The 26,569-nt window shown below is 42.4% G+C and overlaps 1 protein-coding gene across 3 annotated transcripts in view; it reads right to left on the bottom strand.

The window, feature by feature from the left end:
* TNFRSF19 (TNF receptor superfamily member 19) overlaps window positions 1-26,569 on the bottom strand; it is a 74,796-nt gene that overhangs the window by 10,732 nt on the left and 37,495 nt on the right. For all 3 annotated transcript variants that reach the window (XM_033947417.1, XM_033947419.1, XM_033947418.1), the window contains 3 exons: window positions 26,000-26,085; window positions 14,459-14,623; window positions 9,479-9,604 (listed from right to left, as the gene is read on the bottom strand). In XM_033947417.1, the coding sequence (XP_033803308.1) occupies window positions 9,479-9,604; window positions 14,459-14,623; window positions 26,000-26,085 (377 nt within the window). The remainder of the gene's footprint in view (window positions 1-9,478; window positions 9,605-14,458; window positions 14,624-25,999; window positions 26,086-26,569) is intronic.

Raw genomic sequence — 26,569 nt, 5'->3', positions numbered from 1 at the left:
GGGATATTACAGTGGAGGAGGTGTTGCATGTTATTAGACATTTGAAGCCGGGTAAGTCACCCGGACTCGACGGGTTTACTGGGCTGTTTTATAAGAAACTTTCACCCTTGGTTGCACCTTTACTGACTAGACTGTTTAATTCCCTGAAAGAGGGAGAGCGTTTGCCGTTCTATATGCGCTTGGCAGGGATTACGATACTCCCTAAGCCAGGGAAAGATCTGTCTGTGTGTGGTAGCTATCGACCTATCTCTCTCTTGGGAATTGATACCAAAATCCTGGCTCGTATTCTGGCCGATAGGATGGCGACTCATATGCCGGACCTGATCCACCCGGATCAGGTGGGGTTCATTGGGGGGCGGCAGGCGGCGGATGGTATTAGGCGGGTGTTGAACTTGGTGTGGGAGGCCCGTAGATCAGGGGCCCCTTGGGTGGCGGTTGCGGTGGATGCCGAAAAGGCGTTCGACCGGGTGGATTGGACGTTTATGGAGGCGGTGCTACATCAGATGGGATTTGGGTCGCGATTTATCTCTTGGATTCTTACGTTGTATCATAACCCGATGGCTTGTGTCAAAGTTAATGGGGTCTATTCCAAGCCCTTTGAATTACATCGAGGGACGAGACAGGGGTGCCCGCTCTCTCCCCTGCTGTTTGCTTTGGTGATCGAGCCGTTGGCTCAAAGCATCCGTCTGTCTCGGCTTGTGAAGGGGGTGCAGGTGCAGGGGGGTGAACATAAACTGTCCCTTTTTGCGGATGATATCTTGGCCATTGTGGAGGGGTCGGAGAGGTCGCTGTTGGCTTTGCGGGATTTGATGCGGGATTATGGGCGGATTTCGGGCTTTAAAGCTAATTTGTCTAAAACGGAGATCTTGAATATTTCGGTACCAGTGGCGGAGGCCCTGGAACTGCAAAAGGGGGTACCATTCCGATGGGTGACGGGCCCTATTAAATACCTGGGGATATGGCTTGGGGTGGAGTGGGATACCCTGTTCCGCCTTAATTATCTCCCTTTGGGAGAGTCCATGAGAAGGGATCTTGATAGATGGGACCCTCTGTACCTTTCCTGGATGGGTAGAATGGAGGTGGTACGTATGATGGTCCTGCCCAGATTTCTTTATCTCTTTCAAGTGCTTCCGGTGGAGGTCCCTAAAGCTTGCTTTACGCGGTGGCATAGGTCCCTTTTGCAATTTATATGGAAGGGTAGGCGTCCTCGGGTGGCGAGATATGCCATGTTCAAATTTAAGGAGGAGGGAGGACTGGGGTTACCCAATCTGGAACTATACTACAGGGCGGCGCAGCTTAGGGCGGTTGTGGATTGGCATGCGGATCCAGCTAAATTGTGGGTTCGGGTGGAACAGGGTCTCTTGGGAGATCCTAGGGGCATACCGGCTCTGTCATATCTACCGTGGGTGGGCTTGAGGGAGACAGATATTGCTTCTATTGCTAATCCTTTTATAAGATGGACGCTACGGGTATGGAAGGGGGCGGGTAGAAAACTGGTGGGTAGGCTGCAGGGTCTACATTTTTTACCTATTAGGTTTGCAGAGGATTTTGTTCCGGGTAGGAAGGGTGGAGTTTTTTGTAGATGGGAAAGAGGTGGGCTGAGATGGTTTGGCCAACTGTTGGAGGGGGAGCGAATTCGTGGATTTCCTGAAGTCCAAGCCTCTTTCCATTTGGAGCAGCGTGATGTATTCCCCTATCTACAGGTGAAGGATTATATTATGCGCATTAAAGCGGGGGACCCTACAGCATATAAGTGCTCGAGGTTTGAGTTAATGTTGGGGGACCCAGTGCGGCGGGGCTGCATCTCACAATTATATCGCCTACTGCTTGCCGACCCGGATCGGAAGACCACATATATGAGGGCGTGGGAGGTAGACTTAGGGCACACCTATACGATTGAGGAATGGGAACAAATAGCATTAAGAATACACCATGTGGCGGTGGCTCCGCAATTGGTAGAAAACGCTCTTAAACTCCTTGTGAGATGGTATGTTACTCCTGTGGTGCTTGCAAAGATGGGTACCTCATGTACAGGGGAGTGCTGGAGAGGGTGTGGCCTGAGGGGTACATTCTTTCATATGTGGTGGGAGTGTCCTCGTCTTGAGGACTATTGGACTCAGGTGTTCCGTTATGTGGGGGGCCTCTTGCAATGTCAATTACCATTTGGAGCAGAGACGGCCTTGCTGGGGGTACTCCCCGGGACAGTGGAGGCCACGCAGGACAAGCTGGCTAGACTGGCTTTTACAGCTGCTAGACTTGTGTTGGCGTCTCTTTGGAAGAGCCCCACGATACCTACGGTAGCGATGATGCGAGTGAAATTAGGATGGGTTTGTGAGAAATTTAGGCTTTCGGCATTACTCACCCGCCAGAGGAGACAGTTTGAGGACCTATGGGGAAGGTTCCTAGAGATGGAGGGAAACTCTGAGTAATTTGTATTACATGCTTAGCCGGTGCATTCCTGAAGGGGGACCACCATTGCATCTCTTGCATATTAGGATTCTGTTCTGCTACTTCTTCCTTTTGGATGTTACATGTGGGGGGGGGGGGAACTAGACGTTATTGGGAGTTGGGTACTTGAGAGGGTCAGGGGGGGTTGGGGGGGGAAAGGGGAGGGGTGGGTTGGGAATGGGACATGGGGAATCTAATGTATACACTGTATTCATGATTGTATGGTTTTGCTGTGCAGGTGTACCTGTAGTGTCTGTAACGCAGTGGTTAAATAAAGAGTTACAAAAAAAAAAGAAGAAAAGGGTATAGGTAAGAGAGCTGATGAGTGGAATGCTTGGGGGTGGGGACTGTGGGGAGAGAGCAGAGATACCGAGGAGCTGCAGAGTGAATACACTTGTAGGTCAGTAAGAGGAGATTGAACTGTACGCGGAAACAGACAAAGAGCCAGCGAAATGACAAGGAGATGGGTAATGTGGGCATAGAATCATTAGTGGAATATGAGGTGTGCAGCAGAATTCTGAACCGATTGAAGGACAGAGAGATGGTTTATCGGATGGCCAGAGAGAAGCAGATTGCAGTAGTCTAGGCAATGAGGATATGAACGTGGGTCTTGGCAGTGCGCTCAGAAAGGAAAAGTTCTATACAGAACTATCACAACTCCTTTGCCTGTACTAGACTGCTAACTTATTTGGATTTCAGTACACATCTTTTCAGTAGTAATTCAAGGCAAGTTACAGGCAAGGCAAGCACAGTAGTTAGAGTGCTAAGAACAAATCTGAGAACTCCATAAAGAGAATTATTAGCTCTGAACATGATGCCTTTTCTTAATTTAAACCACTTTTTCCATAAGCAATAAAAAGAATATAGTGTAAATTAAAGATGCCCATGTTAATGAAAGACACTAATATATAAAGTGTGGACAATAAAATTATTTCTAAATCACAACTGACTAAGTGCACAACTGAGTGCTAAAAAACTGGGGTAACAATTAAGCTAACCTGCAGATTAAATCTGTTTAGGCATCCTGTCCTATAAACTCTTCACTGTATGATAAATGTTCATGACAACTCATCATGCAGCTAAGAAAGCAAATAGAATGTTAGGAATTTTCAGGAAAGGAATGGAAAACAAGATGAAAATGTATTGCTCTATGGCAGGGGTGTCAAAGCCCCTCCTCGAGGGCCGCAATCCAGTTGGGTTTTCAGGATTTCCCCAACAAATATGCATGAGATCTATTTGCATGCACAGCTTTCATTGTATGCTAATAGATCTCATACATATTCATTGGGGAAATCCTGAAAACCCGACTGGATTGCGGCCCTCGAGGAGGGACTTTGACACCCCTGCTCTATGGTATGGCCGCAACTTAAATACTGTGTACAGTTCTGGTCAACTTATTTCCAAAAAGATATGGTGGAAATAGAAAAGGAAAACCAAATAAACACTGTGGAGAGGCGATGTTCTTGAAATGGACTTTATTAAAAATTATATATTAAAAAGTCAGCATAGCAATCCACATAAAAACCTTAAGGACCCTTAAGGACCTAGTCCGCTGGGAACGTGGACCCAACACAGTCCGTGTTTCGACAAGAGAGTCTTCCTCAGGGATCCCTGCTAGTCCTATGGTGGAAGATATGTGGAAAGGCTAAACAATCCAAAAGTACAAATGCGTAGAAGCTCCGCATGAGACGCGCTTCAAAAACAAATCAATAAGACCGCGCATTTGATATGGCTGCGGGGGACGGTGTTGTGATGCAAGGGGAGAGAATGAGCATCTCTCCCCCTGCATCACAACACGGCTTTCTAGCAGTCTCCGAGACTGTCATGCTTGTACCGGCACCCCTGGATCAGTCGCTTATTTTTGTCGCCAAAAGCTGGCGCCGCTTTTTGAAAATGGCTCAGCATTTTTTAAGAATCCACCGGAGGGCTCATTTTACTATTGAATAGCCAATTTGCATGTCATTATTGGAGACTGCTAGAAAGCTCGCTATTGATAGAGATAATCTGTTTTGATCATCCACCACTAAAATGTGTACAGGCTAAACCGTTGGTAAACAGTTTAGCAATGGCATTAAAGTTTTGAGAATCTGGGCCTGAGTGGAGTGGAAAGGGTAGATGTGAATCGCTTGTTTACTTTTTCCAAAAATACTAGGAGCAGGGGGCATGTGATGAAGCTACTAAATAGTAGATTTAAAAAAAAAATTGGAGAAAATATTTCTTTACTCAATGTATAATTAAACTCTGGAATTCATTGCTGGAGAATGTGGTGAAATCAGTTAGCATAGCAGGGTTTAAAAAAGGTTTGGATAATTTCCTAAAAGAGAAGTCCATAGGTTATTATTGAGATGGCCTGGGGAAATCCACTGCTTATTCCTAGGATAAGCAGCATAAAAATCTGTTTTACTCCTTGGGATCTTTGCCAAGTACCAGTAACCTAGGTTGGCCACTGTTGAAAACAGAATACTGGGCTTGATGGACTTTCGGTCTGTCCTAGTATGGCGATTCTTATGTTCTTAACTTATATTATAAAAAAGTAGTTTGATCCTCATCTGTTTGAACACAGTAAATAGACCATTTAGAGATACTTCTCAGATAGATATACAAATATTAAAAAAGTTGAAGACCATAGTGACATTACCCAGGAACAACTGTTCTGCCAATATCATCAACAACAAACTGGAAAATGATTCACGTAGAACCCCAGAATAACATTTACAAATCTACAGTCCTCTCTTGCTGCAACTGATATAAAGGTTCAAGTGTCAGCTGGAAGAAACCACTACTTTAAAAAGAGCATTACTGCCCACTTTAGGTTTGCCAAAAATGCATCTAGATGACCTACTTCTGGAATAATGGTCGCTGGACAAGAGTTAAAAATTGAATTTTAGCCACAGTAACAAACATTTTATTTGGAAAACAACCACCACTGCCTTCCAAAGAAAGAACCTCCAAAGTAAGAACTTTAAAGGGTGGTGGTGGAGATATTATGGACTGGAATTGTTCTGCTTGCTATTATTGATGGGATCATGAATTCTGCTTTATATCACAAAATTCTATTCAAGAAAGTCAGACCATCCCTCTGTGAGCTAAGTCACGCAGCAAGAAAACAAGCCTAAACATTCCAGTACCGGTAAATCTACTACAAAATGGATGCGGGGATTTCTTATTTGAGATTTATAAATTCAAAGTCTCAACTGAAACTCTATTGAAATGCTATGGTCAGACGTGAAGAGAGCTGTTCAAACAAGGAAACCCTCAAATGTTACAGATTTGAACAAGTTAAAGTTGGAGGAATGGGACTAAATCCAAAGCTAATGTAAGAAACTGATCAATAGTTACAGAAAACATTTAGTAGAAGTCATTGCTCCTTAAGGAGGTGCTACTAGTTACTGAATGAAAGGTCCACATAAATATCCTTGTTGAATAATCACAATGTATTCTCTCTTCCAAGTTATTTATTCAATACAATTATCTTTCTTTTTTTATCAGAGTTCAAACTAAGCTCTAATTATTTATTGAACATATATATTGTGCTAAGGTACTTCCTTATTCCCAAGGGCTTACAATCGGTGTTGAAACCAGATGGCCAATTTTGGGTGGGCCTGAAATTTTCTCTCTATCTTCCCTGTCCTCCCCTAACCCCCATCCCCCCAACACAGTCAGGCAGCTCTTAGGACTAGATTCACTAAACTTACTGATCCTGTAATGACGATCGCAAAACTGGTTTTACTGATTTTGCGGTTTCCCGACTCAATTCACTAAACTGCTGCCCAATCAATCTCCTATCCAATCTGATCCAACCCTTGCAAATTAGTAAAACTCCATGCAAAATAGCCAAGTGATTGATTCACTAACAATTGCTTGACTATTTTGAATTGGGTTTTACTATCCTGTCTTTTTTATTCATTTTTTTCCATGCCCCGAACACCCCCACTGAACAACCCCTCCTCCCGCCGGCCCACCGAAAACCCGACCCGTGCTTAAAAATATGGCAGGAGGGATGCTAACTCCCTCCTGTCATCGACGCTTCTTTCTTCCTCCCTCCCTCCCTCCCCCCCAAAAAAAATTGTTTTGGACAATCAGAGACTTCCTTAGGTTCAGCCCTAATGAAGTTCCTGATTGGCTCAAGCACCTCAGGGAGGAACCTGAGCCAATCAGGGCTTTAGGCCCCTCCCCATGCATCAGATGATGCATTGGGGCATGGCTTAAGGCCATCATTGCCGCACAGGAGGTCGGAGGAGCAGGAGGGACTGAGCACCCCTCCTGCTTACAACTTTTCAAGGTACCGGGAGTGGGGTCCACTGACAGGAGGGAGTAGGCATCCTTCCTGCCGTTTTAGGGGGGATGGGGTGTGTGAGAGGACGGAGCGCCAATGGCAGGAGGGAATCGTGGTGGGGGAGTGCCGATGGCAAGAGGGAATCGGCATTCCTCCTGCCATTTTTTTTAAAGCGGTGGGGAAAGCGCCGATGGCAGGAGGGAGTCGGCATCCCTCCTGCCATTTTTTTAAAGTGGTGGGGGAAGGAAGGGAGCCCTGACAGCAGTGACAGCTTCTCCTGCCACTACTGTCAGGGCTCTTCCCCGACTGAATCGCTCACTGAGCGACTGAGTCGGGGAGTTTGCATGCAAATGATTTGCACCTCCATGCAAATCATTTCCATGCAATCTTAATATTGAATCAATCGCTGTTGGAAAATCGGCCAGAGAATCGGCCAACAGCGATTGAGTCGCTATTGTTAGTGAATCTAGGCCTTAGTCTCTCTTCCATACCTAATCCCATCTCTCAACAACCCTCACCATGTATCTTTTAAAAATTTCTCATCACTTTTAGAAGGCCAGCAGTCAGCAGCAATTCACACATGCTTCTCAGGCTGGCCTCACTGCCTTTCCTCTGATGCAACTTCCTGCTTCTGCATAGCTGGGACTGTATCAAAGGGGAAGCTCTAGATGCCAGCCACCTCCAGAAGAGAAGTTTTAAAATGTATGTGTGTGTGTGTGTGGGGGGGGAGGGTTTGAGGACCTAGAGGGAAAGATGATGGATTGCTGAGGGAAGGAAGCAAGAGAGAGAAATGCCGGGTCTTCTGCTGGTGAGGCTTGTGGATCCCTACCAGCCGCAGCAAGGATACATCAGTACTGGGTGGCTGTGCCACTACTTACAATTAAAAGACCGTATTTACTGAGCTGCCTTATGGTAACTAGCACTTGATATTGGCCAATTAATAGAAATTGGTAATAACACATATTATTTGCCAATAATGCAACTTTAATGCGATCAATTCCTGCCCAGTATGCATTAAAAATTAATGAAGTGCTTCACATGTAAATATATGCAGAACAGTTCATTAATAACACAGCTCCAATGATTAATGGAATGTTAACATCTCTGGAGATGGTGTCATCTTTCTCCTGGGCACTAACTGTTATTCCAGAAATCTTATCATATCAATTGTTCTTTGTTTTTTTAAAAATATGTTTATTAGCGATTGCAACACAGAGTGTACAGGTATCCGACAGTACAATGACCCCATTCATTTTTCTGTATACTGCTTGTTTGAGTTTCCCATACAGTTTTGTACTTATTCTTTATATATGTTTTTTATATTTCTGTATGGAATTAGCCTCCTATCTACATATGTGGTGCCGCTGAGAATGAGCAGGCATCATATGGCTTTACATTAAAAATTGATATTATAAGATTTCTGGAATAACAGTTAGTGCTAAGTATATGTGGTGAAATCTTTAAGCACTAAAATTTTGGCATTATTCCTGAACTTTCTCCTGGGAGCATGTGGTACAATGCAGGAAGCAATTTATAGGGGGGCTTGCTTATTGCATTAAATATATCTCTCCCCAGCCCAAAGAATACCTCCCCTTCCCTAGGCACCAATGTAAATTAAAAATGCAAACTCCCAAGCCTCACCTCCTTAGTTTTGATGAATTCAGACCCATCCCAATTTTTCCATAGAGAGTAATAAGCTGTACTCTTAGATCTGCCATGTGCTGTGCTTGCGTCAGCTTCTAACTGCAGCTGGAAATGAAGAAGGGATTTCTGCCTCAGACAAGCAAGAGTAGCTGCAGCAGCTTCTCTCTTCAGGCTGCCTTTTATTCTACTATTACTACTACTATTAATTATTTCTATAGCGCTTTATGTTCCGAAAACCTGAAACTCTCGACCCCTCACGTTCCCACATGATTCTTCAGGGGGGGGAGGGGGAGGGATGCATCTGACCTCCACCAAGGCTCCTGGCCAGTCGTGAGGTCAAATCAGCCTGCACACAAGCACCTGACTCCACAGTGGTGAGCACTGCTCTCAGAAGACCTAGTCCCAAGTTCCCAAGTTTTAATGCAGGCCAGCCAGGTAGGTGCTCTTTTTAAAAGTGTAGTCCATCTTGCTACAGACACCAATGTTTGGCTCTTCTACCAGGCAGAAATGTTCCAGGACTACTAGGAGCCTCTTAGCACAGGGAAGCCTCGAAAAAATATTGGATTAAATCCCTAAAATAAAAAAATATAGTGCACAGCAGATGAAAAGACATCTTCTTAACTCACTTGCAGACTATGGCGAGGGGGCGCTGCCCAGAAAGACTAAAGGGAGGTGAGAAGAAAACGACTGATGTCTTCTGCAAGCAGCTCATGCATTGAGGTGCTTAAGGAATCATATGCTGTCTGCACAGGAAATATATTTAGCTTGGAAGGCTGCCAAAACAGTTCATATGGGGCTTATGTATTAGAACAAATTTGCTTGAGGCCCCTTTCTACTCAGTCCTTTTTGGTTGGGCTATACGACCTGTTTTTACACCAAGTGATAATCAATGTTAGTCCAATTATAATTCAGATGAACTGAACCTTTAATAGTATGGCTGTTTTCTAACAGACTCGGTCCCAGCAATCAGGAAAATAGCAATAACTGAAGTTAACACCTTTAAGCAAGCATAGCAATTTAGCTGTTGGATACACAATCAGCATTGTTTGGGTTTTTGCTGTCCAAACTACCCTTGTTCTCATGATGTGACCTTGAGAAGGCCTAACTTACCACAAGTCTGTGCTGGGTTTTGTTGGCACTGACAGCATGTTCTCTGAGCACATTCATTAATCCATGGTCTGTCAAAACATGACAATTCAGAACCATTGTACTGAATATCCTGTGATCTTGACGACCCTTTTGATAAGATTCAAGGTTATAAAAAAAAGATTAGTTAACTCTTCCTATTTGTATAAATTTAACCATGCACCTACCAAATTAACATTGTAGACTCCTCCCTCCTTATTCGCGGTTTCGGCACCCGTGGTTTCGACTATTCATGGTTTTTGGTGCCAAGACCCCCCCTAGTGAATTGACCTTACCTGGTAGTCTAGCGGTGACACGGGGCAGGAGCGATCTTTCTAGACTCCTGCCCCATGCACAGCCATAATTGAAAATGGCTGCTGTCAGTTCTCATGGTCTCACAAGACTACAATGGAAACTCTCGGCAGCCATTTTTGATGATGGCTGTGCATGGGGCAGGAGTGTAGAAAGATTGCTCCTGCCCCGCATCATCGCTAGACCACCAGGTAAGGTCCGGGAGGTGGGGTGGGTCAGTCGGCTCAAAAATTATTCACGAATTTTCCATATTCGCGGGCTGGCTCTGCCCCTAACCCCCGCGAATACAGAGGGAGGAGTATACACTCAAATTCTGACAGGATTTCATTTTGAAAAGTATAGCTGTCCAGTTAAGCAATCTAGGATCTTATTGCATAGAAATGAATGTGATCACTTGAAAACTATACACTGCAACTTTAAAGAGGAACTTACAGTGGCACATGGATAACTGACTAGAAGCTAGCTCTAGTTTCTACTAAATATATAGTAAATACAAGAAAAAGTGTGTATTTTAGTATGTTTTAACTGTATGTTGAGTATGTAACCTGCTCAGAACTGTGGATGTGGCCAGTGGCATAGTGAGGGTGAGAGGTGCCCAGGATAGTGGTGCCCCTCCCCCGCCCTCTTCTCTGCATTGGCTCTTCCTCTGACATCATTTCTTAGGCGCGGGTCCAGGAAGTGATGTCAGAGAAACAGCTAACGCTGGCGTGAGCAGCAGGTTGGGGTTGCTGCTCGTATCTGGAACATTAAAGAGGTACGGGGAAGATAATGCTGCATCGATTGCACGTGGACCTGATGCATGTGCTGGCCCTGTGGTCCGGCAGGAAATTTCTGTGGACCGGCACTGGTCCGTGGACCAGTGGTTGAAGAACACTGTTTTACGCCATTCCAACAGATCACAGCATCTTGTAAATCAGTATTAAGTCATTAAGTTATGAGAAAGCTCAAAGAGAAGCAAATGTTAGGGTAGAAAAGAAAGAGTTAGGGATGAGGGTGCTAGGGGAAATGAGCTGAGGAAAGAAGGAAAGAGTATGTACTGGGGAGAAAGTGTTGTAGGGGACAAAGTTGGAAAGAGTGTGCTTGAGGCATGAACTGGAGAATGGTGGAGAAAGTGTGTAGGAGGAGAGTCATCTGCTGCCTTCTAGCGAGAGTTTCTGAATTTCAGGAATTTTTATTTGACATTGGGGGAGCTCAGAAGGAACTGAAGGCAGCATTGACTTTTTTCAAATGCTGATGTATGTAGCAAAATCACAGGTGTGGCTATATTACTGTAAAAAAATTAGCAACTATAAGAAGTCAGCATTGCATGCAGCTTGTTCTTCTCTGGCTCTGTGAACTGCTAAAGAAAAATTTCCTATAAACCAGAACCCTAGTTATGAGGCACCAATACTATTCCTGACGGAATTCTGTAACACCACATAGAAATTTGGCACTTGAGTATTAATTTGATAGAATATGCAGAATTTTAAACTTTTTTATCTGATGATCGAAGTATTGGGGGGGGGGGGGAGTCGATAAACATATCTAGCTCTTTCTCATAGCCCTGGTACAAAATTATACCCTGTGGCTTCTGAGGCCTTTTCCCCTTGAATATTTTCTTACTTTAATTTTTATCTTTGGAAGTTTAGGGTGAATTTGTGGTATAATACCCAGCATTTATTTAACTGGATGTTGTTTTGAATTTTTGGTTAATATTTACTCCGGTTCCTCTACTTTTTGGAGTTGAATTTCAAACATTTTACATAGAATTTTCATTGCTTATTGATATTGTGTCGAATTTCCCCAGGAGTAAAATGTGCATAGCCATTCACAGAAAATGAATACAGAGTGGCTGTGGAATTTTATGAGCCTAATGACTGAAATGTATTTTTAGAACTGACTGTATATTTTGATAAATACGAGTGCAAATAAAGATATTTAAATAACTCTGTGGCATTAACGTGCAGGAGGTGAAACTTTTTCAAATGAAAGAAAACTCTGGAATGAGAGAGCATAGGATGAAGTTAAGAAATGATAGGCTTAGGAGAAATTCTTCAGAAAGAATGGTACTGTAGATGTGTGGAATAGTCTTCTGGTAGAGGTAGTAGAGACAAGGACTGTGTCTGAATTCAAGAAAGAATGGGACAGGCACCTGGGAACTCTTAGGGAGAAGAAGCAATAGTGAATGCTTCAGATGGGCAGACTGGATAGGCCATTTGATCTTTATCTGCCATCATGTCATATAAAACATACACAATAAATTTGCTGTGCGTTTAATGTTAAAATTTATTGAGCCAATATTTAAATCTGCTGATCAGTGTGTATTTTTATGCATCACTTAAAACACACATTTTCAGTATCCTCCTGCCACATAGACCCCTGCTGGACCACCAGGTACTTCGATAGGCCCAGAGGTAGGATCATGAGGTTGGAAGGGAGATTAAAGGGTCGGGGGATGGGCAGGGAGGGAAGAGAGGTGCAGAGACCTGTGAGGGGTTGGAAGAAAAAGAAGATAAACCTTGAGGAGGGAAGAGAGAGTGAGAACCTGGAATATCTCAAACTCCCTTCTCTACCCATTGTGGCTCTTTGTAAATCTTGGCTCAAAGTTTTAGGATAAATGAGCTCTTTGCTTTAAAAAGGTTGCTGACCCCTGGCCTAGCAGGAAGAAACAGAAAGAGAGAAAGCAATAGAACCAGTCCATACTTAACAAAAAGCTTTAGTGCAGGAAGAAGAGCAGATTCAAGGGTAAGAGGAACAGTACACTGGCTGGAGAGTCCCAGTGAAACAGGTCAATGTGAGATGTATTATTAAATCTCTGAAGAGAAAACACATTCTGAGGAGGCAAAGAACCCTGGAAAATGGAAAGGCCCAGGTCTAGGTACACATCTGAGTGCTGAAATTTCAAACCAATATAGTTATATGTGGACTGTAGTAAATTCCACATTTATCACCAAAATCCTATACAAAGGATTGCTAAAATAATACTATTTGTATCATGTCATAAGAACATAAGCCGTGCCTCTGCTGGGTCAGACCTGAGGTCCATCATGCCCAGCAGTCCGCTCACGCGGCGGCCCATCAGGTCCAGGACCTGTATACTAGCCCTCTATCTATACCCTTCTATCCCCTTTTCCTTCAGAAAATTGTCCAATCCTTTCTTGTCACCAGTGTTCATAGTGCCTGAAAAGATAAGCAACAATGGTAGAGTGATCCTTGCCTTAAGTTATGCAGATTTTTAAAAGGGTTTCAGGGGAGATCCGGGAAATTACAGACTGGTAAGCCTCACTTCAGTGTTGGGCAAAATGGTGGAAACAATTATAAAAAATAAAGTTGTGCAGCACGTACACAAATATGATTTAATGAGACAGAGTCAGCATAGGTTCAGCTGAGGGAGATCTTGCCTCACCAATCTGCTTGACTTCTTTGAGGATGTGAATAAACATGTGGATAAAGGTGAGCCGATTCATGTAGTGTATCTAGATTTTCAGAAAGCCTTTGACAAAGTTCCTCACGAGAGGCTCCTGAGAAAATTAAAGAGTCATAGGATAGGTGGCAAAGTTCAGTTGTGGATTAGGAACTGGTTATCGAATAGAAAACAGAGGGTAGGTTTAAATGGTAATTTTTCTCAATGGAGGAGACTAAACAGTGGCGTGCTGCAGGTATCTGTACTGGGACCTGTGCTATTTAACTTATTTATAAATGATCTGGAAATTGGAACGATGAGTGAGGTGATTACATTTGCAGATAACACTAAACTGTTCAAAGTTGTTAAAACGCATGCAGATTGTGAAACATATGTTCAAAGTTGTTAAAATTCATGCAGATTGTGAAAAATTGGAAATTGGAAGACGAAATTTAATGTGGACAAATGCAAAGTGATGCACATTGGGAAGAATAACGCAAATCACAGTTACCAGATGCTAGGGTCCATCTTGGGGGTTAGCACCCAAGAAAAGGAATTAAAAAAGGGGTGGTTAACAAGACTAAGAACATTATAATGCCTCTGTATCTCTCCATGGTGTGACCTCAGCTGGAATATTGTGCTCAATTCTGGTTTCCTTATCTCAAGAAAGATATAGCAGCACTAGAAAAGATTCAAAGAAGAGCGACAAGATGATAAAGGGATGAAACTCTTCTCGTATGAGGAAAGACTAAAAACTTTAGGGTTCTTCAGCTTAAAAAAAAGAGGCGGCTGAAAGGAGATATGATTGAAGTCTACAAAATCCTGAGTGGATTAGAACGGGATCGATTTTTCACTCTGTCAAAAATTGCAAAGACTAAGGGACACTCGACGTTACAGGGAAATACTTTTGAAACCAATAGGAGGAAATATTTTTTCACTCAGAGAACAGTTAAGCTCTGGAACGCGTTGCCAGAGGCTGTGGTAAGAGCAGATAGCGTAGCTGGTTTTAAGAAAGATTTGGACAATTTCAGTCTGTTATTGAGAAAGACATGGATTGATAACATGAAATGTTGCTACTCTTTCGGTTTTTGCCAGGTACTAGTGACCTGGATTGGCCACCGTGAAGACAGGCTACTGGGCTATATGGACCATTGGACCCGGTAAGGTTATTCTTATATTCTTAAATTCATACATTCTAAAATTAAGCAGAAGTGTTCCCAGTAAGTATTGTCAGCATAAGTATTAAGTCAGAGTTTTAGCTGAATACTTACAGCTGGGCTTTTTTTCCATGAATTGTTTCTTGCAGTAGATAACACAAAGGATAAGCAAGGCTAAGAGCACAGTAGCTAATGCACTGCATATTACAGCAGCCAAAGCAGTATCCTGAGGGCTAGAGGCAGTAGACGGGATCTTCACAAGACTTACTTTCGTGGCACCTGTAAGTAATTAAAAACACAAAATTAGGAGCTCTAGAATTAATAACTTAGACACTCTGTAGATCAAAGCACAATAGCTGATATGCATAAAGTAAGGAAAGTTATCTCCATTTCTCAAATGTTGCAAACAGATCTAGATTATCAGATACTTTGGTGCAATAATTAACCATGTCCTTTGGTCATGCTTAAAATCAAATTTGTGTCTGGCCTTAATCGTTGGAGCTGGCTACAGTGGTATAGTAAGGGTGAGCAGTGCCCAGGGCAGTGGCACCCCTCTCCCCCCCCCCTCGCTGCGCACCCGCCCCCTTCCCTTTCCCCGTACCTTTTTAACTTCTCCGGTGTGAACAGCATGCCCACGTCGGTGAATGCTCACCCTCTGACGTCACTTCCTAGGTGCGGGTCCTAGAAGTGATGTCAAGAGAGCGCGCCAATGCCGACGTGGGCAACCACCTCATGCCGGGGAAGTAAAAAAGGTACGGAAGAAGGTAAGGGGCGCCTGCGGCGAGGGGTGCAGCGCCCTTAGGGAGATCGCACCCGGGGCAGACTGCCCCACACCCCCCCTTACTATGCCATTGGCTAATATGCTTACTATGCCATATGCTAATCTAGTGATTAGCAAACTGGATGTGATATACAAGCTGTAAATATAACAATGATTGCTAATGAACCATAAAAATGCACCAGCCGATATTCAAAGACATTAATATGGTTAGTACGTGCTGATAATGGATAAGAGCTGGCAAGCAGGACAGTCAGCAGCACTAACCAGTTAGTGCTTCTGAATATTCCCTCCGACTGCTTCAGCATTATCTGGACAGTTCTGCGGACTATGAGCAGAACCAGGCATTGTCTGAATGTCATCTCTAACAGGATAACTACCTGGATAACAAATTGCATGAAGTTGGCAGAGCAAAAAGGCTAGTCAGTGTCTAGAACTAGTGTTGAATATCTGGTGCTTTTTTTCCCACCTAAACCTGTGGCAGCCAACCTCTGTTAATTACTGGCCCTACAACATTTTGAGCCAGCCCAATGCACTGTCAAGTAGGTAGTCTGCATTATAATTTCCAGAATGGTCCTTTCACAACTCAAGCTGGCCAGGAATAGCATTCATAGACCACGGGGATGGAGATAGAAAGATAGAAATTTAATAGCAGGTAAAAGCCAAATGGACTATGAAGTCTGCCCATCCACAGCATCCACTATCTCCTCATCTCCCAAATTATTCCATGTGCCTGTCCCATTCTTTCAGACCAGGGTGGATTTGATTTAAATCAAATCAATTGAAATCATGATTTAAATAACTAGTCAAGAAAGACTGATTTAAATCATGGCTTTCTATACAAATATTTTTGCTGTGAAGAAGCAGCATGTTATCTCTGCAGACATAAATTCACAGTTTTAAGAAATGCAAAATCAAGCATCTGTGATATCATCTAGAGAGAAAAATTGCCGGAGACATTATGAATGGATTAATGGAATTAATTTACCATAAAAATTTAAACATTGCATGAATATACAGTGGTACCTCGGTTTACGAGTGCACCGGTTTGCGAGTGTTTTGCAAGACAAGCAAAACATTTGCAAAATCGGTGCCTCGGAAACCGAGCATGGCTCGATTTACGAGCACCCCTCCTGCAATCCGGCACCCCCCCCCTGCGATCCAGCACCCCCCCTGCCTCAAACCGACCCCCCCAACACGATTGGGCACCACCCGCCACGATCCGACCCCTCCGACACAATTGGGCACCCCCCCCCCCCGCCGCTTCTTACCCTCATCTGGGCACTCTTGAAGATCGGCCTCCTCGTCTGCTGGGCCTTGAGCATCTGAGCATGCTCAAGGCCTGCGAGTTCACGTTCTGCCAGACTGTCATTTCTTTCTCTATAAATCCCTACCAAAACTTATCCCCATCTGCTTAGCTACTATAAACTGTTCCTCATAGTTCTCCCACTGAATCATCTCTCTCTCTCTCTCTCTCCTTCAAACTATTGACCCATAAGAATATAGACTAGATAGAAACATGACGGCAGATAAAGATCAAATAGCCCATTCAGTCTGCTCATCTCCTCCTTTCCCTACGAGATCCCATGTGCCTGTCCCATGCTTTCTTGAATTCAGACACAGTCTCTGTCTCCACACCTCTATCACACTTTCTGTTAAATGTATTTCCTCAGATTACTCCTGAGCCTATCACCTCTTAACTTCATCCCATGCTCTCTCACTCTAGATTTCCTTTCAATTGAAGGAGACTAGCTTCATGCACATTTATGCCACATAGGTATTTAAATGTCTCTCTCTCCCCTCTACCACCTTTCCTCCAAAGTATACATATTCCTGTACATGTTATGACATAGACCACCGACCATTTTAATAGCCTTCGTTTAGAGTGACTCCATCTTGTTTTGTCTTTTTGAAGGTGTAGTCTCCAGAATTGTACATAAAATTCTAAATTTTTCGTACTGGTCATTCCTCTCCCTATGCATTTGAGCATCCTTCTAGCTTTCACTGTCACCTTTTCAACCTGTTTGGCCACTTTAAGATCATTGCTCTTTTCAAGCAAGTTGATGTGCTGCAGCGCTTATGTTTCTCCACATTTGTTAGCTACATTTGTTAGTTATTGTATAACATCGGATCCCTGAGGAAGGTGTTTTACTGAAACACAGCCCGTGTTGGGTCCGTTTAATACATATGTGGACAGTGCTTATAGTTTTTTGAAGAAATAAAACGAAGATTTGGACATTGTTCTTTGGTTTGCCACTCTCTGCGGAAACCTGGGTCCCTCTTTTTGCTTTTCATTGGTTCACCTTAAGATCACATACTATCACCCAAGTTCTGCTCCTCTTTCATGCACAAAACTTCTTCACCCCTAAACTGTACCGTTCCCTCAGGTTTTTGTATCCAAAATTAATGACCATATGAGCATCAGGAGTAGCGCGGAACATTCAGAGCAGTTCACTGTACTAATAACCGCTATCACGGTTTAGTAAAAGGGGAAGGCTGTAGATGGGGTTAACTGAAGGGAACACACTAATTGGCAATGAGGCTTTGTAAGAATATGTAAAAAAATGCCATTTTGGCAAATAGGAAGTCTGAGTAATATTATATTCCTAGATAGATTAAAATTTAAGTTAAGAATTGATTTTAGAACTATAAACCATTAGCAATGGACTGGAGCAACTGAGGATCATTCCTGCCCCAACCCTACTTGATACCAAGAATTACTATATGTAGGTGCTCGGGGGTGCACCTAAAAAACATAAGAACATAAGAACTGCCATCTCCGGATCAGACCCATGGTCCATCGAGTCCGGCGATCCGCACACACGGAGGCCCAGTCAGGTATACACCTGATGTAGTTTTACCACCCATATCCCTCTATGCCTCTCATAAGGAGATGTGCATCTAATTTGCCTTTGAATCCTAGCACAGTGGATTCCTTAATAACCTCCTGTGGAAGAGCATTCCAGGCGTTCACCACTCGCTGCGTAAAGCAGAACCTCCTGACATTTGTCCTGGACTTGTCCCCCCTTAGCTTTAAACCATGTCCTCTTGTCCGTGTCACGTTGGACAGTGTAAATAATTTGTTTTTCTGCTCTATTTTATCGATGTCTTTCAGTATTTTGAACGTCTCTATCATGTCCCCTCGCAGCCTCCTCTTCTCAAGGGAGAACAGTCCTAGTTTCTTGAGTCGTTCCTCATATTCCAAGTTCTCCATACCTCTTATTAGCTTCGTTGCTCATCTCTGCACCCTCTCCAGCAGTTTTATATCCCTCTTTAGTTTGGGAGACCAATGTTGGACACAGTATTCCAAGTGTGGTCTGACCATTGCTCTATAAAGCGGCATTATGACTTTCTCCGATCTGCTCATGATTCCTTTCTTTATCATTCCTAACATTCTGTTCGCTTTCTTTGCCGCTGCCGCGCATTGTGCCGACGGCTTCAGGGTCCTATCTATCAGTACACCCAGGTCCCTTTCTTGTTCGCTCTTACCCAGAGTTGCTCCTGACATTCTATACTCGTGTTCCTTATTCTTACTGCCTAAATGCATTACTTTGCATTTCTCCACGTTGAACTTCATCTGCCATTGCTCTGCCCATTTCTCTAACTGATACAAGTCGCTCTGGAGTTCTTCGCTATCTTTCTGCGTTCTGATTGTCCGGCATAGCTTTGTGTCGTCTGCAAACTTAATGATCTCACTGGATATTCCGTCTTCAAGGTCATTGATATAAATGTTAAATAGGATCGGCCCAAGTACCGAGCCCTGGGGCACACCACTAGTCACTTTCTCCCAGTCTGAGAACTTCCCATTTATGCCCACTCTCTGCTTCCTGTTTTCCAGCCATTTGCCTATCCACCTGTGTATATCTCCCTCTATTCCATGGCATTGTAGTTTCCTGAGAAGTCTTTCATGCGGAACTTTGTCGAATGCCTTCTGGAAGTCCAAATATATTATGTCCACCGGCATTCCACTATCAATTTGCTTGTTCACGGTCTCAAAAAATTGAAGCAAATTCGTTAAACATGATTTCCCTTTCCTGAACCCATGTTGACTGGGTTTCAGCAATTCGTGTATATCTAAGTGCCGGACTATGCTATCCTTGATCAGTGCTTCAACCATCTTTCCAGGGACAGACGTAAGGCTCACAGGTCTGTAGTTGCCCGGTTCTCCTCTTGATCCCTTTTTGAAAATTGGCGTGACGTTCGCTATCTTCCAGTCATCTGGTATCTGTCCAGTTCTGATTGTCAGATTGGCGAGTTTTTGCAATAACTCTCCGATTTCAACCTTCAATTCCTTTAAGACTCTCGGGTGAATTCCATCCAGTCCAGGGGATTTGTCACTTTTAAGTTTGTCGATCTGGTAGTATATCTGGTCCAAATCTACTTCAACTGTGGTGAGGCTGTCTTCTATTACTCCACTAAACACTTTCACAGTTTCTGGTATTTTTGCGGTATCCTCCTCCGTAAAGACGGACGCAAAGAAGGAATTTAGTTTGTCCGCAATTTGTTTATCTTCCTTAATGTACCCTTTTCTTCCCTGATCGTCCAGGGGTCCCACCGCCTCTTTTGCGGGTTTTTTCCCTTTCACGTATCTAAAGAAGGGCTTGAAGTTTTTGGCCTCTTGCGCTATTTTTTCTTCATAGTCCTTTTTGGCATCCCTCACCGCCCTGTGACATTTCTTCTGATCGTCTTTATGTTTGTTCCATGCTTTGGTTGTTTTCATGTGTTTCCATTTTTTGAAAGAGTCCTTCTTTTCTTGTATGGTTTCCCTCACCTGTCTGGTAAGCCATGCTGGTTCTCCCTTACCCTTTGTTCTCCTTTCTTTGGAGATCCTCGGAATGTATAGGTTTTGTGCTTCTGTGATAGTAGTTTTCAGTAGGGACCATGCCTGCTCTACTGTTTCAAGTTTATCCACCTTTTTTTTGAGTCGTTGTTTCACCATGGCTCTCATGCAATCGTATTTGCCCTTTTTAAAGTTAAAGGTTTTGGTTAAGGTTTTGGCACTTTTTCTATTCCCGATGTCAAGCTTAAAGATGATCACATTGTGATCGCTCGTCCCCAGCGGTGCCGTAACTTCTACTTCTTTTGTCGGTCCCGTGAGGCCATTTAGCACCAAGTCCAGGGTGGCGTTGCCTCTTGTCGGCTCTTTTACCATTTGTTCCAGGAAGCAATCCCCTAGCGCCTCCAGGAACTTGACCTCATTGCCGCAGTTGGAGGTTCCTAGTTTCCAGTCTATCCTCGGGAAATTGAAGTCTCCCAATATTATTACATTGCCCGTCTTGCATTCTCGTTTGATTTCCTCTATCATTTCAGAGTCAGTTTCATCTGAAATGTTTTTGTAGGTTTAGGGAACATTGTAGAGGTTATCTGAAATAGGGCTCATCTGGAAGGGGGCTTGTATATATATCAGAATACAAGCCCCCTTCCAGATGAACCCTATTTCAGATAACCTCTACAATGTTCCCTAAACCTACAAAAACAATACGTGATCCTCTTTTAGGTGCACCCCCGAGCACCTACATTTAGTAATTCTTGGTATCAAGTAGGGTTGGGGCAGGAATGATCCTCAGTTGCTCCTGTCCCTTGCTAATGGTAAACTAGCACATTGTAACAGTGGTCCACATTGATAACCACACTCTTTAAACTGTAATTATCCTTTTAAATTCATACTACTGTACAGTATAGAAAACTTGAAAACCAAACAAAAACTGCAGACAGTGTACAAGATGCAGGCAAAATTTATTGTACCAAAGTTAAAATGCAGTGGTATAAAATCTTTTTACCAACCAAGGGACCCGACACGGTCCGTGTTTCGGACAACACGCCTTCGTCAGGGGTCCATGGTAAATAAGGTATAAAGTATACCGCAAAAAATGAAGGTTAACAACAAGTGCCTGTGTGTTTAATTTGCCAAGAATCGCTGCCAAAAGAGACGCTTCACTTTTGGCAGCGATTCTTGGCGAATTAAACACACAGGCACTTGTTGTTATACCGCTATACTTTATACCTTATTTACCATGGACCCCTGACGAAGGCGTGTTGTCTGAAACACGGACCGTGTCGGGTCCCTTGGTTGGTAAAAAGGTTTTATATCACTGCATTTTAACTTTGGTACAATAAATTTTGCCTGCATCTTGTACACTGTCTGCAGTTTTTGTTTAGTTTTCCTGTTTTGGTGGTTTCATTGCAGATTTGGTTGGATTTCTTTTTGTTGCTCAGTATATAAAACTTGACATTAAGGCAGAATTTTCAAAAATATAAACATATAATCTGCTAGCTTTCCTATATGCAGAGAATTAGAAAAACCTCTTAATAAATCAGAATCAGTGTTAAGCAGAACCAATAACTCCATATCACAATAGACTACTTCTCATCATGATGGGAGTTGCCATACAGCTTATTTCGAAAAATTGGGACAGGTTAAATTTTAGTTTTTGGTGGGAATCCTTGTGCCAAACTTATAAATTTGAACGTATGAGTGCAATACAGTTGGGACATTATAAGAAATTCAAAGAGGTTTGGGACCCATTGACAAAATTTTGTAAAGATTGATTTTTAGTTTTAGCCCTTTGTTTATACACATCCAGGATGGGTGGGTGGGAGGGGGGGGATAAGCCTTTAATTTATTATTTGATTGTAATTTTGTTTGTCTTGATCATTTGTATTACTCTTGATTGTCTTTATACTATATGAAAGGGTGGGGGAGGGTGGGGGGTAGGGATATGTATTTATTATATCATTTGATGGAATTAACTGCTGTTTATTTTGTACATTGTTTGATAATATGTTGCACTTGATGTTGGTTTTAAAAATGAATAAAGATATGGGGGGGAAAAAAAGAACCACTGTTGAAACAACTGCTTGCAGCCCTTGGCTTTATTAGGTAAATTTTTACAACATAACAAAAACTGTATGGGTCTTTTTACAAAGCCGCGCTAGGGCCTTAATGCACGGAATAGCGTGTGCTTAATTACCCCGCGCGCTAGCCGCTACCGCCTCCTTTTGAGCAGGCGGTAGATTTTCAGCTAGCGTGCGCTAATCCAGTGCGTACGTTAAAAACGCTAGCATACCTTTGTAAAAGGAACCCTATGTGTTTTCCAATTCAACTCTTTTTTTTTAAAAACTTTCTAGCAACAAATTTGTTTGGGAAACTTGTGTATATTTTCCAAAATGGGTTCAAATATCAATTATATACAAGTTTAATTATTATTATATAGTTGAAGAAAATATGATCACATGCAGGCAGCAGAACCTACTAACAAAGGAAATGACAAAACTTTTTGGAAAGTAAATAACACTTCACTGCCAATGTAAAAGCTACCGGGGTCATATGTCACATTCCCCACAAAGAATGTCAAATACTCATATCTAGATCAAAGCAAGGTAAATATCTTTTCCAAGGCAAAGAGGTTCCCTTTTTCTATTGTTTTAAATATTCAAAAATAGCACGATGATTTAGACAAAAAGGATCTTTAAATTGCAAAAATGTTAAATAAACAACAAAAATATGACTTTTAGAGGCTGTGTGTTCAAGATTCAGATTAGATCAAAACTCAGAAAGTAATTTTAACTAAACCACAGAGAACAATTACCTTCAACAGTTTGGGGATGGATGTGCTCAGCTTTTTCCCTTCACAGATCAAAGAAAGGACAAGTTTTACATAACTGAGGTAAGTTGCAGATTACAAGGATACTTTTACTCTGATGTACCTGCAGCTGATTTTCAAAATTAACCAAATTGTTTATCTTTGAAAATCAACATGATATATCCTTGCATTTGACAAGGTAGAGGTAAGGGTGGGTTTAAGCGATACACATACTTTTTTCCATATGCATGCTGTCTTATTTCCTTGTCTCCCCAACCAAACAGATCCAGCTAAAGTGTGTGTATAGTTTAGGCTGAGCCAAGCAGGGCAATTTTCAGATTGAACAATATACTGGAGTAAATATCTTTGAAAATTAGCCTCTCAATTAGAACAATCCTTTGGTAAAGCTGAACTTTACTACTATTTATCACTTCTCTAGTGCTGAAAGGCGTACAAAGCGCTGTACATCCTCACATTCTACACTTCTCTTTATCTTTCTTAGATCTTGTTGTCAAACTGAATTTAGGAAATCAATCCACTAACATTTCACTACTTTAAATGGGGCCCTTTTACTCAAGTAAAGCAATGTTTTGTACATAGCATGCATTAGAGGTAACAATTAATGTATGTTAAATGCAAAACCTATGCACCAACCATTGGAGGCATTCTCAGCATGTTTCTATATAGTTAGTTTAAGTTTCATGTTTCTTTATTTTTGATATACCATTTATCAAATAAGTATCTAAACGGTCTAATAAAATGAAAGATATAACTTATCTAGAGTTAAAAAAATAAATAATCTCATCTTATATTCAAGTATATATGGTATCTCCTCCAAATTCTAAAGATATCACAGATCTTACATAACTACTGATCATATACAATCTGTTCACATAAACGCATCAAAACATAGGGCTCCTTTTAATAAGCTGTGATAGCGGTTTTAGCGCGCGCTGAATTGCCCCGTGTGCTAGACCTTAACGCCATCATTGAGCTGGCGTTAGTTGTAGCCGCATAGCGCAGGTTTAGCGCGTGCTAAAATCCTGCATGTGCTAAAAACGCTATCGCAGCTTAGTAAAAGGAGCCCATCGTTGCGTCTTCAAGAGTTTCTTAAAGATACTGTATCTCTAGGCTTATATAAGCACAACTGACCTGGGAATGTGTTCCAGAATTTCACACCTGCAACTGAGAACACTGAATTTCTAACTCTAGCATGCATTATGTTCCTCTCCTTTTCTGTAGATAATCTCATAACATTTTCAGATCTTAATGCCTTCCTTGGACAATTCAACTCCAGCATATCTTGAAAACATCCAGTTGCTTTACAATACAAGAATTGATGAATTGTCAACAGTACTTTGTATTGTATCTTTGGCTTTATAGTGACTCAAATTATCGTGCTTCAATTGAATGCAGATCTGCATACAACACAAACACCATGTGGACCCCAATTTATCATCCAGCCTCTTCAGATCTTATTGAGTAAAACTGGTGGTTAATAGCACAGGTTCCACACATGCTCCACAGTTCTTCCTGTTATGTGCACATTTGTCACATAGGGCTAGATTCACAAAGCATTGCGACCCGATTTTCCTCCGACCCGATTCACTAACCTGTGTAGCAATCCCATCCCGATCCGTGCATGCAAATGAGGGGAATCGGCATGTAAAGCAGGAAGGAAGCGATTCACTAAAATAAAAAAAGCAACACCGACTGGGCTGGCCGATCCAAAGTAAGCAACTGCCGCCCTGCTTCTCTGCCCCATCTCAGCCCTGATCTCCTGCCTGCCCCAATCTGCTCTCTGGCCCGTCTCAGCCCTGATCTTGTGCCCTTCCTCCCACTGCATTTTTAAAGTGGGTTAAAACCATGGGCTCACCGAGCTGTTTAAAAGTTAAAAAAAAAAAAAAAAAAAAAAAAGTTGCGGGTTTTAAGACGTATGCGCAGACCAAGGGGGCGTGTCAATGATTGTTCCCATTTGCATGCAGGCCTTTTGTGAATTCGTCAGACTGCACGCAATCAGGCACGGATTGGACATGGAATCGGGGGTTAGTGAATCTAGACCCTAGTGCAGGGGTAGGGAACTCCGGTCCTCGAGAGCCATATTCCAGTCGGGTTTTCAGGATTTCCCCAATGAATATGCATTGAAAGCAGTGCATGCAAATAGATCTCATGCATATTCATTGGGGAAATCCTGAAAACCCCACTGGAATACGGCTCTCGAGGACCGGAGTTCCCTACCCCTGCCCTAGTGCTATGCTTTAGCAAACTGTACAAACAAATGTCTTCTAAAGGTAAACAAAAGCAATGGATGATCAAAGAAAAACTAACTCCCCCCCCCCTTTTACACAACTGTTGCGTGGTTTTTAGCACCGGCCACAGCAGTAACAGCTCTGATGCTCATAGAATTCCTATGAGCGTTGGAACTGTTACCGCCTCGGCTAGCACTATAAAACACGTTAGATGGGGTGTTGATCTGGATCGTGGAGGACATCAGAGTCCAGTCCTCCGCGGTAGCTGGTTATTGTAAACCTTGTTTTCTGCTATGGTTATACCTGCTGTTGTCACTGCTCAATAAAAAGATTTAAATATATAAAACACGCTACAGTTTTGAAAAAAAAAAAAGAGGGGGGTAAATGCACTAAAAAGTACACCATTGGTCTCAAAAAATTTGATCATGTAAGCCCGTATTACAAAAAACTACACTGGCTGTCAATGGACGCAAGGGTCATTTTCAAGTTTGCCTGCCTCTGCTTCTAAACCATAACAGGTTCATCCCCAATCTACCTGTCGCACCATTTTGAATTTCCAGGCACCACTTGCACACGTGGTGCCTACCTGTTTGCTTTTCCATCCTTGAAGGGCTGTTTCTACAAGAGATTCCTTGATAGATCATTATCATTCCAAGCAGGCAAATGGAATAAATGGTTAACCACCTTCATTTCAAATGCACCCTCCCACCAAACCTTCAGGAAATCAATTAAAACCTATCTCTTTGATAAATTTCTCTGACTCCTTTCCTGCCTTGTATCTTTGAAATGCTTCCGGATAAATCTTGACTACTCTTGGCTTGCTAATGTAATTTGAAAGTCGTTTTTTGTAACATCACTGTCTGTATACAGTCTCTTCCTCTGTAAACCACTCTGAACTGCTTGTGGTACTGCGATATACAAAAATAAAGTTATTATTATTATTAATAAACTTCAAAACATTTGCTAATAATAACTGAAACAGGTATAAAATGACAACATTACGCCACAATTTGTACCACATATGTACCACATAAAGTGTACTCACAGTGAGGTTCATAAGTAGGAGGGAAGTCTCCACAAGGCACACACTCCATGTCTTGAAAGCCACCCAACTTTGTCTTTCGGTAAAATCTAAACAATAAGAGAATCAATATTATTGCTAAGGCATCAATCAGTAAACAGACTAGTATATGTGTAATACTTAATAGCAATCCTCCCACTAAGCTCATCGCTCTTGCACAAATTATTTTCTGTAGATTATAATTGAGATTGACACATGTAATTGAAACACAAAAAATAACCAAATGACCATGCTTAATTTATCTTTTATTAGTAACATGCACCAAAAAATGTTATAACAAACCATGGTAAGTATATACATTTTACTTTCACATTTTCCAATAAGGCTCAAATAAAAATCACAGTTGTTTCTGAATACACCAATTATGGAGGTCTGAGCCTGAAAAAACTTGCACATGTTAAGAACAAAGCCTAAGTGGTTAATGCAGGGGGTGGGGGTGTCTAGCATCTGCCATGCATTTTCCATAGATGGCAGATACTTACCACACAGCACCGTATCAAATGCAGTGGCAGACAATGCAGGAACATCTCCATA

Source organism: Geotrypetes seraphini, chromosome 6 (genome assembly GCF_902459505.1).
Source record: "Geotrypetes seraphini chromosome 6, aGeoSer1.1, whole genome shotgun sequence".
NCBI lineage: Eukaryota > Metazoa > Chordata > Amphibia > Gymnophiona > Dermophiidae > Geotrypetes > Geotrypetes seraphini.
This window is presented reverse-complemented; position numbering and strand designations above follow the sequence as displayed.